This window comes from Carassius gibelio, chromosome A18, assembly GCF_023724105.1.
Source record: "Carassius gibelio isolate Cgi1373 ecotype wild population from Czech Republic chromosome A18, carGib1.2-hapl.c, whole genome shotgun sequence".
NCBI classification, from domain to species: Eukaryota; Metazoa; Chordata; class Actinopteri; order Cypriniformes; family Cyprinidae; genus Carassius; species Carassius gibelio.
The window spans coordinates 22,442,481-22,458,916 of NC_068388.1; the positions used below are offsets into that span (position 1 = coordinate 22,442,481).

The 16,436-nt window shown below is 37.6% G+C and overlaps 1 protein-coding gene across 8 annotated transcripts in view; it reads right to left on the bottom strand.

The window, feature by feature from the left end:
* Positions 1-343: 343 nt before the first annotated feature.
* The window catches only part of LOC127934242 (amyloid beta precursor like protein 2), a 71,048-nt gene continuing 54,955 nt past the window's right edge, over positions 344-16,436 (bottom strand). For 2 of the 8 annotated variants that reach the window (XM_052531490.1, XM_052531484.1), the window contains 8 exons: positions 15,845-15,973; positions 13,110-13,209; positions 11,208-11,381; positions 9,868-9,903; positions 6,277-6,359; positions 4,317-4,373; positions 3,496-3,672; positions 344-2,159 (listed from right to left, as the gene is read on the bottom strand). In XM_052531490.1, coding sequence (XP_052387450.1) covers positions 2,058-2,159; positions 3,496-3,672; positions 4,317-4,373; positions 6,277-6,359; positions 9,868-9,903; positions 11,208-11,381; positions 13,110-13,209; positions 15,845-15,973 — 858 coding nt within the window. In that variant the 3' untranslated portion in view covers positions 344-2,057. The remainder of the gene's footprint in view (positions 2,160-3,495; positions 3,673-4,316; positions 4,374-6,276; positions 6,360-9,867; positions 9,904-11,207; positions 11,382-13,109; positions 13,210-15,844; positions 15,974-16,436) is intronic. The other 6 variants (XM_052531486.1, XM_052531491.1, XM_052531485.1 and 3 more) reach the window with 5 other exon arrangements.

Below are 16,436 nucleotides of genomic sequence, written 5' to 3' on the forward strand. Positions count from 1 at the left end.
TAGATTTTTTTTCTGATTCATTCTTGTTTAACCATAAACACGCTTAATATTGATCAGTTTCTTATAAAACAGTAGGTGATTTTTTAAGTAAAAATAAATATTTTGGATGACTGTTACTTTTGATTTTCAAGTAAATAAGAGCAGTTAAAGGTGTATTAAAATGTGTCCACAAAAAATAAACCATTATGAAATATGTCAAAGTAATTCATGCATATTTTTATATAATCTTTCAAATGCTTCTATATCCTGAACTGAATTCAGACTACTTATCAGATATAAGAACATTCACACATTTCTTAAACTGGTATAAAAAGTAGAAAAAAAAGACAAAATGACACCAACGTGGAAGTAGTGAATTTATTGATGTTTCACACCTGTAACCAAGAAGCCATTTCCACTGGATTCAATCATATTTTTCTTCTAATATATGAACTTTGTATTATTTTCCCCTCACCCCTTCGACCATTTCCACAAATCAAGCAGGCAATGACGAGGTCCAAGACTGGAGCCATTTAGGTGCATAGTGAAAGTCACGTACAGAAATACAGTCACAGGAAGAGGGGAAAAAATAGAAAATAAAAGAAGAGAACAAATTTAAAAATATATATCATAACATCTCATTTAAGAACAATGCACACCACAGGTTGTCCTTGATAAAAGCTATGATTGCAACATCAACTATACAGGCATACAAACACATTGCTTAGAAGAGGGGAAGAGAGAGAGAGAAAAAATTGATTGATTACATTTTTTTCTTTGCCTTCCATTGTATTGGACATGCAAAACATTTCTTGCACTTGCCTTGGCCTCCAGCGGGGTAACTTTAGCATGTTTTTGCGTTTAATCGTGGTTTTCAAGGGTACGACCTTGTGGGACTTATGAAATATATCATAGTATTATAATTACAGATGACTCCAGTAATGCATTTATGCTCTCTTTGATTTAAGCAATGCGTGCAAAGTATTGCCACATGACTAAATTCTCCATGACGGTTCTCATTAGGCAGCTATGAAATGAAAATGCAATACAATTGTGATCAACCTAAGCTGAATGCAACATTTTATCAGGCCAGATTTACTATAAAAAGGGAGTGTGTGCATGTAACGGCATGGAAATAGCATTCATTGAGTAACGAGACATTTTAGTGTGATATGGGAGTCTGGAGGCCCTTAACCTTGTGGCTCTTCCACACTGACCGTCTGCAGGGGCCGCACGTTTATCGGTCCAAGTATGTGACACCATAACCAAAAGATAAAAACAAATGACGTGGTAATGATACACAAGTCGGACACCTCTACATTCACAATCAGCCAAAATATCTGGCAGGCCGTCACAGCATTCATCGTATCTTACACAGGCGATAGTATCAGATGTTTGGACCGGGGATATCAGTCAAAGTTTAAACCTGTAACCCAGCAAAGATTTAAGCTCTGGAAAAAAAAAAAAAAAAGAATAAAAATGACTATGCATAAACTGACCGTCTACTTTTTCTATATTGTGTGTTTTTAATAATTACAAAGTAAATTAATGAATGATTTTCTTTTCATATTTTCTGATTCACTATACATTTAAGTCATTACAAATAACCTTCATATACAAGCGGTCTATTTAAAAGAAGTATATCCTGGCGGCCGGCGATGGTGTAGATAAACTGCTGTCTCATACGGACTGTTTTGGCTTTGCTGTACCTCTATAGACTAGATCTGAACACAACTTTAGAAAATCAACATTTAAAATAACATTACAATACGTTCTGATTTCAATGACGCAAAATCAATTCCAGGCTGATTTGCAGAATCATGTTCTTCTGATTCAAAACCATTGACTTTAAAATAAAAAAAAATAAAAATAAAAAAAAGTTACAAGAGCATAAAAATGCGCTCCATGGTACAACAGTAGCAGTATTAGAAGTAGTAGTATTAATATACCATTGTTTTTTGTTTTCTTGTAATGAACCAGAATACGCATTTCAAATGCATGAAATGATTTGAGAGCAGTTTTATAATTGGTCAGTAGTATGTTCACCCCTCTCTAGCTCCACAGCGCTGCATTGAAGGCTAAATCTGCATCTGCTCCAGGTATTTGTAGGTGGGGTTTTCGTAGCCGTGGTTCTGCATCTTGCTCAGGTGACGCTCTTCTGGAGATAGCATTGGATCAACCTGAAACACAAGAGGAAGATTGAAGACCACCGCACTTCCAAAGAAGAATAAACAATTAACCCAAAAGTTTGGGGTCGGTAAGATTATTTGTAATGTTTTTGAAAGGAGTCTGCATTTATTTAATCAAAAATATAGTGAAATACTATTACAATTTAAAACAAAGGGCTTCTATTTAAAAAAAAATTTACCATTTAAAAAAGCTGAAATTTTTAACAGCCTTACTCCAGTCTTCAGTTTCATATAGTCCTTCGGGGAATAGTTTACAGAAAAATGCAAATGTACTCATTCGCAAACCATTCATGATTTTGATTCTTCATCAGACTAGATTTGGAGAATTTTAGCATTACGTCACTTGCTCACTAATGGATCCTCTTCAGTGAATGGGTGCCGTCAGAATGAGAGTCCAAACAGCTGATAAAAACAACACAAGTGCACTCCAGTCCATCAGTTAAAGTCTTGTGAAGAGAAAAACTGCGTATTTTAAAGAAGCAAATCCATTATTTAGAAATTTTAACTTTAAACCGTTGCTTCTGGACAAAATACCAGTCCATAATGATCTACAATAACACTTCCTCCAGTGAAAAAGTCCATCCTTAAAATCCATAGACCTATTTGTTTAGAACTGTTTTTGATCCTTGCATATTTCTCTCCTGATTCAGACAAGACGACTTCTTCACTGGAGAAAGCAATATTATGGATAGAGGACTTTTATTTTAGCTGGAAACAACCTTTTGAAGTTAACACCACTTTAATAATGGATTTTTATTAGAAACATGGACTGTGGATTATTGTGATGTTTTTATCAGCTGTTGGGACTCTCATTCTGACGGCACCCATTCACTGCAGAGCATCCGTTGCTGAGAAAGTGAAATCTCTCCAAATCTGTTCCCATGACAAAACAAACTCGTCTACACTTAGAAGGCCTGAGGGTGAGTACATTTTCAATTATTTAAATTTTGGGGTGAACTATTAATTTCAGAAATGTTGCGCTGCTTAACATTTTTTTCAGTAATGAAATAGAAAGTTCAAAAGAACGGCTTTATCCATCTATATCTTTTGTTACATTATAAATGTTTTACTATGTTTAATCAAAGCATTAATTTCTTAAAAATGTTACTGACATCAAACCTTTCAATGGTAGTGTATATTTATTAAATATTGTATAGAATTAATTGTATATAAGCCTGAACCTGCTTGTCCTTGTGTTCTCTGAGTGAGAGCATTATCCCTCACAGCGACTGAGAGAGCCTGTCTAGCCTTTGTGTTATCGTCCTCATGGATGCACTGAAAACACTAAGAGTGAATGATGGAGCGTCACGTGTGACCGTTAGCTCACCTCCACAATGCCGTGACTGATGGTGCCGTACTGCCTCTTCCTCAGCAGCACCAGACTGATCACAATCACACTCGCGATGGCCACTGCAATCACCAGCAGGCCAATCAGAGCGCTGCTTCCGAAGCTGAACTCATCCGCCAGGGGGCGGAACGTCTCCTGCTCTGATCCACGGCTGAACTGGGAGGGAAAAATAAACAGCAGCGTTACAGTATTTACACTCCAAAAGCACAAAGAGCACTGACAAACATGGTTAATTAGACATCTCAAAGAGCTGTCGACCCGCTGAAGCAAGGAACTTATGTACAGCGAGACCTATAGCACATAATGAGTAAATTAACAGAATTTAAATATTTGAGTGAACTGTCGCTTTAAACTAGCAGATGGCATAAATGCAAAGAACTTATAATAATACCACTGAAATATAGCTATCGTTCTTCCTGTGAACTGACAATATTCATTTCTGGGGAGGACTATCCCTTGAAGAATGTGTTTGATGGTATCGATCTGCTTCACAAAGTGCTAAATGGACTGAATGTGCACTTACGGCAGTGACTGGCAATTTTCACACACAAATGTTTAGTGCTCAATTTCACTTTGATGACGAAGGATGATAGCCCCGTATCAAGCGGACATTCTCATGCGATCGCGTTAAAAACATGCACACGTGCCGTGGAAGCTTGTGGATAAACAATACAAGGTCATAAATGATATTTGCTCACAGATAGGACAGAAGCGGCCTACTGCAATCTCCCTCCAGCCCATAATCTGAGTCTGAGGTTTAACAGTACCGTGAGTCGGGCAGAGGAGGGCGCTGTACTTACCAGAGGATCACCACCATTCAAAATCACTTCTTTAACATCCAGAGTCTCATCAATCACCTGTCAAAACAGACAGGGCAGTCTCAGTTACTTCCTGAGGCGATGTGCAGAACAGTGTGTGTGTTAGTTTACTGAAAGCGCTTACACTAATACTCAAGATTAAGGGGGACCAAATGTAAACTGATTCTGAATATTGGGCTGACGTTTCCCCCTCGATGTCTGTGGGGGTTATTGTGCTGTTTACAGCAATAGATGGGTATTAAATACTGTGAGCAAATCCAAAATAACTGATGAACTTTGATACAGTGACTATGTCTTTGTTAGAAAACATGGCTGGTTGCATTTAATTCAGGGAAAGATTACACATTTCATCTTAGTGTTTTGCTATAAAACAAAACAGCTCAACATGTAATCAAAAAAAACATTCGATGAAGGGGCTAAGAGCACGTTTAAAGGGACAGTTTGCCAATAAAATGAAAACTCATCATGTACTCATGTCATTCCATACCTGCAGAACTTTTTTTCTTCTGTGGCAACCAAACAGTTTCAGTTCCCATTGACCTCTGCTCTATTTTTATCCATAAAATAGCAGGCAATACAAACCAAAACTGTCTGGTCACCAACATTCATTCTTCTACAGAAGAAAAAGCCAATAGAGGTTAGGGAAAACACAAGGGTTTTCATTTTTGGGTGGACTATCCCTTTAACGTAGCTTAGATTCTCACAAACATGTGATTTTAGAAACACAAACATGCAACAACAACAAAAAAAAAAATCATGCATTGCATGTGTTCAGCTCAGCCCTTCACAGGCACACGGGATCTCGTGTGAGCTGTGATTAGAGAAGACTGGAATGTGCCTGGGAAATATGTGAACGTGGCATGCAATGAATGCTGGGATATAAATGAGATAAGACCAGATTTGTCTATCTGGAAGGAGATAGCAGGGATTGCAAGGCAGCAGAACAGTGCTAAAGTTTTAGGTAAGGTTAGATTTTAAGCTTTGGGTTAGCCATAGATGTTTAAACGGACCAAGTTTGCAAATAAATGCAACAAGGAAACCCAATCATAATGCAACATGCATATAATATGACAATGCAATAACCTTTGGTTAGATTTTGAACAGCTAACATTCTAGCAATATATGTCAATGAGAGGAGTTTAAACTATTACATTTAAATATAAAGATTATGTTAAATTATTGGAGTTAAAAGTGAAACATTTACAGAATTTGACATTTTTAACCTCTTAGTCTACAGTACTTTCTAAAGGCAGATCAGAAATCATGAGATTAATGGTGATTATTTTATTTGTTTGATTTGTTGTTAATATTACGAAACTGTCGATTTTAGCCAAACACTGCAGGTTGTACTGTCTGTAAAGCCGTTTTGGAACTATATCATAAAAATGAGGTTATAAATGCATTTAAATTTATGTAAAAAAATATATATATATTTTTTTAAGCACAATGAGAATATAAGATTCCAATTATTTCATTCTGGCAACAACATATTATCTTAATAATATTACTTTTTTTTTTTTTACAAAGTATAAATGTTTTTAATTTATTATTTAGATTTAAAAAGTAGGGGGACTATTATATTTAGTTGTCAAAATGTTTGCAAACCATAGACAAATGTGAAGAAAGAAAGCTAGTACTGCCTTGCAAATACAGTCAAGTCAAAGAAATTCATATGACACAGTTATAACTATGAGACCATAGTTATACAAATAAAGTTTACAGAGCAGGTGGTCTCTATTAGGTCAGTGTTTATCTAGATGTATTATGAAGCCAATTCTTCATTTTATTATTAGCACACAAAGTTAATGTGTATAAAAAAAAAAATAATAAAAAAAAATGTTTATGTAATTTCAGTCATGAGAGTTGGTGTCAGCAGTTTGAACAGTGTTCGCAACGGATCAGTAAAGTGTGTGTGGTGTTGGAGGCAGGCTGGTGGGCTCACCACATTTTCATCGATCTTGTTCTTCCTGTTGATGACTTTTTCCTCTGCTCCAATCAGACCATCCAGACTGTTCATGCCAGAACCTGCAGAGGGAACAGCCAATCAGAGACAGGAAGACGAGCTGGAATCTTGCATTGTGAAATTAATACAACTCAAACGCTTACAGATATGTCTGTGACCAACAGTAGCTGTCATATAATTTAAATATCTACATATAGTATACCTACCTACCTACCTACCTACCTACTTACCTACCTATATAAAACCTGAGCTTCTAGTACAATCCGAATTGGGCCAGAATCCTGATGTCCTGCTAATTGTTTTTTTTTGTCACGCAGTCCGGACGCCAACTTAGACTGTTTCATTAGTCATGCATTTATTTAAGTGCCTGATGTAGAAGCTCACACTGAACCCAGAATCCTCCTGGATCAGTACAGAAAAGCTCAGTGTAAACATTCAGCTCCGAGAGAGCGGTGTGATCTATTGTGGTCAAAGGGTCTCCTCTTAGTAGAATCAGTGTTTTGGGACGTCCTGTGAGCACTCGTTTCCAGTAACGGCTCCATAAATACATATACTCACCCTACATATTCAACAATTGAAGTCAACATGAAACTTCATTCATAACCCATTTTATGTCCACGTAAACCAATTCGTTTTAGACTGTCATTTTACTACATTAACATGAAAAGGTTATAAATAAAAAAAAAAAAAATAAGAAAATAAAAACAAATGTTACTTGAAATACAATAAATCTAAAAAAATGTTTTTTTGGCAACTAGCTGAAATATCTAATTTTCATTTAGTTTACCTTGATGTTCTAACCAGAAAAAAACAAAAACTGAAAAAAAAAACACTATAAAAGGCATTTAAAAAAAAGGCAAAACAAAACCAAAAATAAAAATAAAATAGAAATCTAATAATAAGACCTAATTTAAAATATTAATGAAAACTATAATAGTATCTCAATGATATTTAAATAATACTGAAAAAAAAAAACTGAATAGCATTTTTCTGTGGTAAACATTGTATGTAAATTCTAGAAATTTCCAAAGACACCTGGCTAAATGAGTCCTTGACCTGGTTGCAAATCTCACTGGTGAAGAGAAGAACAATACCCTTCACCCACACTCACTGTTTGACTGTCAAAGCAGCAGGTCACCGATGTTAAATGATCAACTATGTTCAACAGCTTAACCATGCACGACTGAACCACTAACCACACACACACACACACAGTCAAACTACTTCATGACATGGAAGTGAAGTGTGTCAAAGACAATTAGACTTTACACATGAGATGAGACAACGAAAACCAGACAAATCAGATATTGACAATCACAGAAGAAACTGTGGCTGGTGTCACCGGGATGTTAAGGTGGTGTGGGTGGGTGTAGGGTGCTGCTATATGGTTTCTAATGCATTATGATTGGTTTTAAAGGTAGTTCCTGGAGCTTTGCTAAGATGCTAACTAGCTCGAGTCAGAGCCCAACCTCAAGTATGTTTACTAGACAAGAGTCAATGGTCTTGGGGCAAAAATAAAATCAAGATGAACAAAAAATAAACCACAAATTTAAGATGAAAGTGCAAAAATGTGCAACTAAACTATTAAACAGCAGTTGGAAATGTAACAAGTAAAATGTAACAAGTAGTGTAACAAGTAGTGTAACAAGTAAAAATGAACAGTGTCGATTGTGGCATTAAATTTAGATCTGCTCACATTGCATCAGATTGAATGTTTTTACAGCATTGAGCATTACAACCAATCACCAACATTTCTGCTGAGAATATGAATGCAAAGGCGATCGGAGGCATTTAGATTTGTCTGGACAATGTATGTTTTGCAACTTTATGTATAGCACCATTGAGCAGCATTAAACAGTCTGTGTAAAGATGGCTTTTGTTGATGTTGATCAAATGTGATTGGGAACAGACTATAGTATTCTGACTGATGGAAGTAACTGGTCAAAATTCGAAGTATTTTGCTTAAAAGACAATGCAGATATATTCAATATATATAAAAAATGCCTATGAGAAGTCAATTCTCGGCGCAAGTATTTAGCAAATAGGTTTATACGTGCATTCATAAGGGGCAGGACCACAAGGTTAAACGGTAAACAGGCTGATGTTCCAATTGTAAAATCTGGGAGCAAAAACTTGCCATGGGTCAGCTAAACCGTCCTGGGACAGAACTGCTAACTGATGAGCTCTTATCATGAAAAGCACAAGATAAAAGGAGAGTGACGAGAGTAAAGGCCCGTTCACACCAAGCACGATAACTATAAAGTTAACGATAAAGATATAGTTCTAAAAACCGTTCTCAATATTAAAGAATAGTGGAGTCCACACCACAACTATAACGATAAAGGCACAGAGAAACGATATCGTTGCAATCACTTTCAGAACGATTTTTTTTTCTGATGAATGATAAAAACATTGCCAACCAATCAGAATCAATCCTGCTGTAATGAGCTTGATAATTTAAAGCTGCAGATGCGCGTCCTCTTAGAATACACAAACAATATCGTTCGCTGGTGTGGACGCTAATATCGTTATCTTTATAGTTAGTTATCGTTCTTGGTGTGAACGGCCTTTAGCTTGATAAGCAGCAAATGTGTGCTAAGGATCCGTCAACATGGTGAATCAGGTTATTTGTCTTCCTGACCGAGGCAGATAGTAAGGCAGACATAACTGCTTTAGCAGCACACAGCACATTTACATTGGACTCCTTCCCCATCCAAAGGGCTAATTATCTTAACAAGCTGCCTGGACTCTTCAATAGGCAAAGCTCTTCCAGCCAGACACAGAGGGATGGGATGTTCGGTCTGAGAGAGGACACTAAGAACAAGACGGCTAATAGGACTCAAGGGACGGACAGAGCAAAAGCATGGGGTGGAAATACAGTAAAAATATGAGGACAGATGGGGAGATGTTTCAAGATATGCAAGTAGGGCTGGGTTATATATATATATATATATATATATATATATATATATATATATATATATATATATATATATATATATATATATATATATATATATATATATATCCGACATAGATTTTTTTAAATCCCACAATTACAGATTAAATCATTAAATGATAATAATGATGATGATTAAATTATTAAATATGTATTATTTTATATATAATTTTTTTAAATGAAAAATTCTTATAATAATATATTTAAATTAATTAAAACAATAATATTAATCCAGGACATGGCGACAAAAACCTCTACTTTAGGTGTGTGAATACAAGACCAATAAACTTACTTTCTCTTTTCCCCATTTTGCATGGAGTTTTTAATAACGGTTTATGATCAGCATAATAATTGCTCTTATTATACTCACGATTGATGAAATGCACTTTAGTGGTCACAAAGAAAAATACTGTTTTATATAAAAACAGGCATCCTGACATACTGAAATATTCCAAAATTAAACCAATATCTGACAGAATCAAAATAAGATATAAGAAATGCAATACCCAGCCCTTTATGCAAAAAAATTAACAAAACGCAGGAAAAAAACAGCAAACAGAACATTTAAGCGCTGAAGAAGAAAGAGACACAGAGAAGCAGCGGAGACCCACCTTTCTTGAAGGCACGAGGGGGTTCAGAGAGATCGCCTAGGAAGTGCGTTCAAGCAAAAGACAAAACAAGAAAAGATTGGAATAGAAAAAGAGAAGAAAAAAAAACAGGTGAGTAAAAGAGAAGTAGTCAGGCTCATCAAGCTGTGTCTGCGGACGGAGAGGAGAATCCCGCAGGGACAGAATGATAAAGAAAACAAAATCAAAGAAAAGGGGAAAGAAAGACCCAGGATGTGTTTCTAATGAAAGCCCTCCTGGGGTCTAATGTGTTTATTACATTGCTCTTTTTGTAGATCGCGTTTTAATTTCACAGTTTTGCAGTTTCCTTAAAGGCTTGGCAGGCTCAGGCAGGCCAGGGCGAAGAAAGAGAGAGATTTTTCAAGCACTTGGCTGCAGTGCGACGCCAGAGCCTCAGGCTTTATGATTTCAGCTGAACTTCAAATGGGGTGGTGTTTAAGGCAATGCCAACGGGGATTCAGGCAAGCTTAGAGAAGCAGAAACCTACGGCCAGAGTGCAATATTTGGACTTCGGTGCATTTAGAGAACGCTAACGAGAACAGACCTCGTCCTGCCAGAGAGAGAGAAGCTAATACTGGCTCAAATCAGACACTTTAAACAAGAGCCAGACACCTCAACAAACCTTTTTCTGTATTTAAATGCTTTTTTAAATGTGAAATATGACCCTAGCAGGTTTTATAAGATTCACTCTAGTAGGCTGTGGGTAATAATGAGTTTTCTAACTGGTGCCATGCCAAATACTGATGAATGTAGATGCATAAACAATTGTCAACAAATCTCCTATCACATAAAATTACTATATCAAATGTACATATCATATAATAATATTCAGATTAAGTTATAAGTTATTTTATAGCTACTTTAGATAACCATTTAGCCTACTAAACAAGCATATTCTCTTGGAGTTACTACAGAAAATCAGATCAAACCTCCACTGAATGCTCTCAGTGTTAGAAATGGTACGAAATATAAAATTCAGTAAGAAGTGGAAATATGATTCAGTTTTCCAAAGGGTATTAACTTCCAAAGTGCCATGGGGTCCAACCCTGATGAAAAACAACTTGAACCAGTCTGAGCTGGTCTTTGGTTTTCTGGTTTTAGAAGGGGTTTGGACACTTTTCAGGTGAGCAGGCTTAACTCAGGCTGGGAGACCAGCTTAAACCAGCTAAGACGGTTAAAGCGGTTTTATTCCAGTGGTGAAGTGGATAATAGTGGCTTGACACGGATACAAAACCTGCCTCGGCCACAGTGCCATATCGAGAGACCGAGGAGAGCAGCCGAGAGCCTGAAAGGTTTGCCTGTGTAAATTTAGACTAGAAACGTACCCTCGGGTTCAGCGGGGGAGCCCAGGGAGTTGACCTGGAAGGGGCGGAAAGGCTTTCCTTCAAAGGCAGGAACCTCCACGCTCTCCTCAGAGGACACGGTAACATCAGGCTGAGACTCAGAGATGGAGGACAGGAACTGGTCCATATCTGCCTTTTGATCCTGCAGAAGTTCATCTGAATTGGGAGATGCAGAGAGGAACATGGTTAAAAACCGAAAAATCACAGGAGGCAAGAGATGCAGGAAGTGATCCATTCCTAAAACCATTAAACGTGGCACCACGCAGTCACAAACGCGATCAATTATCCATTACGAGGTTCCATACTGCGGCACTTCCAGGCATCGCTGAAGCTAAAATGACTCTTTCTACTTCTTTAAACTTGCAAAAACATTGTGCACAGAGTCTGGCTTAAAAACGACATCTACACACACTAGTGGGAGTCTGGAGGAGTCTTGACCCAGTTCTGTCAAACCCCTCACACTAGTCTCATCTATACTACACAATGCCACGGCTCCTCTCATAAAACGAACGAAAAAGATGAAAAGAGAGAGAGAAAAAAAAAATGCAAGTGCAGAGGGTTGTCTCTGGGAACAGCTCGACGGTTTCCACCTGAAACAAAGAGGACGGCGCAACAAACGCTTCAGAACACTGTCATTTACTTTGATTGCGATGGGATGTTTTCAAACGGAGTGATAAAAGGGAAGCCAAATTACACTTTTGTGTGTGTGTGTGAGAGAGAGCGCTAATTTCTGAAGGCAAGTTTTCATACAGGTGTAATTATCTGAGATGCAGAAAGATTGTGCAGTTGTTTAGGGGACTAAAAGCTCAAAGCAGGACAAAAGAATGCATAAAAAAGACAGAATATCTTTGTACAGCTTTATCCATGATAAATCAAGGGAGCTTTAGAGTCAGACATCAGAGTCCAGTTTGTCGAGCTCATATGTGCACTAGTGATTCACATCAAGCGAGACGCATTGAAAAGAGAGGTTAGGGGTTCGGTTCACGATATGTTTAAATGTAATCTGACTTAACTTGCAAGAATGGATCAGTATTGATTACATACAGTCTGCCTATTTAAGTCACGTGAACTGCTAGTTGTTTGGTTGTACAGAAACCGAGAATCTTAAACATTTTCCCCCTAAAGGAAACTGATTTTTTGCAATAATGTTATAAATCTGAATGTGAGCTTGCAGTCGAGAGTATTTTATGCAAGCTTTACCATTGAAATATCTTTGAAGAACTACACTACCCACAATCCTGCACAGTGATGAGTTTTTGTCATTATGGAAAAAAGGAGGGTTTAGCAATGACCACAAATCACAATTGCTACAAGAGTCTTCCTACAATTCTCATTGATTATGAGTTAATAATTGTAATCGTAGTTCGTACTATAGTTTCTCATTTGATTACATCATATTTCCAGTGATTGTAGTTTTTTTAAATACACAATTTCTTTCTTTTTTTCTCCTTTTGCTTCTAATCAAATTTAGCAATTTTGTGATTCATCCCCGAGTATGTTGATTTGGTTCATGGCTTCTTTCAATTCACTGGAGAAAATGCATGAGAAAAATACTTCCAGAACCAAAGCCACTAAAAAAATAAATACAAGAAATAATAACTGGATGGCTGCACTTGAGTATTGCAAGCAAACATCTCACAATCTCCTGCGGTGGATCCGTGGCAGACAGAAGCAGTATTTCTCAGCAGCAGACAATGTGGTGCATTTACGGTCAGCAGTAAAACGAAACAGACAAAAACATGAGTAACACACTGAAGCGGACACCTTCTGAGTTGTTACCTAGCAACAGAGGAAAATACCTGCCACTGGTACTCACCGTGTTACTCAATTTCATGATACAAGTAATATAATCTGACAAAACCTGGTCCAGATCTCCTCACTTACCGATCTCGTCCTGGATCTCCTCTGCGACGTAGGGCACCTTATAAAGCAGAGACAGGCTCTGGTTCATCCTCTCCTCAATCACCCGCAGGTGGGTCATCACCTAAGAAACCCAGACACACTTTTAAAACACTTGCACAAGATGATATTTCTAAGACGACTCCGTTCTGCAGGATGGGACATGTCTGTGGTTGTGTATTGCTGGATGGATTAATGTAACACATGCTGTGGCAATCAGTGAAGAGAAGAGACGAGCAACCACGCCTGTTCCTTTGTTGTCACCACATTTGTGTGCAATGTTCAGAAAACAGCAACAGATGGCAATGACGGGCCTATATATCTAAAGAGATAGAAGAAGGGGGAAACTGCTCTAAAATGTCTTTGTAGACCCTCTAGTCTTCCGTCTGGACCTCAGAAAGTTCCTGCACACAGCGGTCACCCTGTTGCTTTATTTGCTCCATTTCTCAAATACATGGTTATATAAAGCGCAGCTCCACGAGTCGACAGTCTAACTGCTATTTTTTGCTCTAACACTAAGTGCTTTTATAAAACCTACACGAGACAGTCGATAAAGGGATAGTTCATTCAAAAATGAATACGGTGTCATCATTTGCTCACCCTCAGGTCAGTCCAAACCTGTATGATTTACTTTCATCAGCGGAGCACAAAAAAAGAGAGGATATAAATTGATATAAACTGTAATTCCCCACACAATAATAGCACAGAGGCTGTCAAGAACCTAAAGAGAACAAAAAAACTAACAAAAGCATTGTAAACGCTCAGACTGAAATTACAAATAATATTTACGGAAAACTTCACATCCTCTTTCTGCTCAAATCCCATTAGGGTTTTTGCGATTTCTATGCTCAAGACATATTTAGGACAAATTTCTCCTTTTGTGTTCCACAGACGTCAGTCCAATGGGACACGAGGGTGAGTAAACGATGACAGAATCTTCATTTGACTGAACTAGCCATTAAAAGCCCATCCCATTTATAAACATTATTGAACAGTTGAACAGATTCAGGGGCAGGATTCAAGAAGAGGTTTGTAAGAATGTGCAATTCTGGAAAAGTTATTAAATATTTTCTTAAGAACATCTAATTTAAGAACAAATACTGAGCTTGAGTGTCGTTATCTGATTGTTTGGCAGCTCTTGTTGAAAATTTTCTGATTGGCTCAATGAAAAACACCTCAAAGACTGTCTTTTTACACTACATGCATATTATTGTAATAATCATATTTATACACACTATTTACACCACAACAGGTGTTTCATTTCATTAATTTGTGCTTGTCGGTCTAGAGTGAAAATCTTAAGTCCTAAAATGAACTATAAAACAAACAAAACAAATAATAAAAAAAAAAAATTAACTATAAAATTTAAATAAATGTTCCGATTTGATTAATGTTTTAGTAATGTTGTTGGTAATGAATGTGGCAAAAAGCCACATGATCAATCATTGTTTTTACATCAGCGATCAATAATGTCACTCCATACATATGAATTATACTGTATGTAGCTAGTATTATGTTACCCTTACGTTTGGGGATTTAAGATTTAAGATGAAGGTTAATCTAACTTAATAGACATTATTTATGATGACTTAAGAACATTCTTTTCAAACAAACAAACAAGATAAGGACTACAAGATATGTATTCGTTAAGTTCGAAAATAAGAAAATAGAAGTTAAGGATTTTATTCTTTGTTTTGCACAAACCCAGGCGCAGAACTAGACACCAGGAAGTTTGCCACTAATTAAATCTGAAATAAACAGGAACTGCCACCAGCCAGTAAACGAACACACAAGACATTGTTGTGAATGTGGGTTTCGTTTCCCATGATTTTCCTGTAAACCATGACAAACATCACTGCTGACTGCGGCCAGTCCCGAATGCTAATTATAAAGCCACGCCATTGGCTTAAACATGAAAGTTCCTTTCAGCCAACTTGCTAAGTTTGAAGTTACACAGGAGCAGTGCAGTGCTAATCTCTCAGAGAATGTTTCTAACGCGAGAATCACTTGTGGCTCTCCTGGACAATCCTAGTAACATCGTACATACATACAGAAAACATTTGCATCGATTAAAGGAGAAATATGTCATTTCTGCACTACTAGTTGAACGGAACAATGATCGTTTTTTTTTATTTCAAACACCACTGTTTTGCCAAACAGCCACAAATTTTAAACCTTTTTGTGAAATTATTCTGAAAATGGATCATTTATGGCCTTTAAATATTAAAGGTGCACTAAACAATATAAAAAAAAGCTTTAGACCACGGTATCGGAACAGAGGGGCGTGTCTAGTAATGACAGTGAGAAGAGAGCGCCGAGTAGATGCACAGGACAGATATTAGCAGATCGATTATAGATAGCGGAAGATGCCAGATAGACATAGATGTTTACGTTGAATTACCATAGTAAAACAGATCGCTTATATTTACTGGCAGGCATAAGAGACTCTACTATCGTCGCTCCCAGGGTTGTGTACGTACGTGTTGGGTGGATGTTATCAAAACGGGGCGAGTTCCTGTTGGGGTATGGGTGTGTTTGTTTTGGTCCTTTCAAATATCAACATCGTTTGGCAAAATTCGCTTAGTGCACCTTTAAGCAGGGACCAAAAGGCAAGTAAAACAGTAAAAAAAAACAAAAAAAAAACAACTATGCAAGGTCAGAAAACAAACAAACTGAAAACAGGATTTAGCAGGAATGCGAGGCAGATGGGTAACACTGACTTGGGACTTCATCTGGGCGGCCTTCTCGGGGTCCACGGCCAGGACGTGCTGGTAGTGGCGGATGGTGTGCTGACGATCCTTATTCTCGGCACGCACATACCTCTTCAGAGCCTGCAGGATACGGTGGGGCTGCGGACACAGACAGAGAAGATAAACTGACCACAAAGGCAGGGTGAGTCAGGTGGACGTCTCCTTATGAGCTGGCTGATCCGTGAATCAGCGCTAGGTTCAAAGAGCCGCAAGATCCGCAGCACAGAGCAATAACAAGAGGATTAGTGAGATGCTGAAAAATTCAAATTAATATCTGAAGCCACCCTCCCCATTATGAGCTTTCAGCAGGGTAATAGAGGACGGGTAATCTGCCACCATTAAATCACACAGCAGAGAGAAAAAGGCAACCATCGCCCATCAGAGACTCGAGTATGAGAATTGTTATCTGGTCATTATGAGAGGAGAACAATCCTTCAAGGAAGCATTTATCTCACAGACTTCCTTTATTCACTAACAGATCATGCATTTCTCACATGACTGCAGATGATGCATGTTCATTAATAAACTGGAAGCGATTGGTCAATGCTGGAAGTCACTCCGA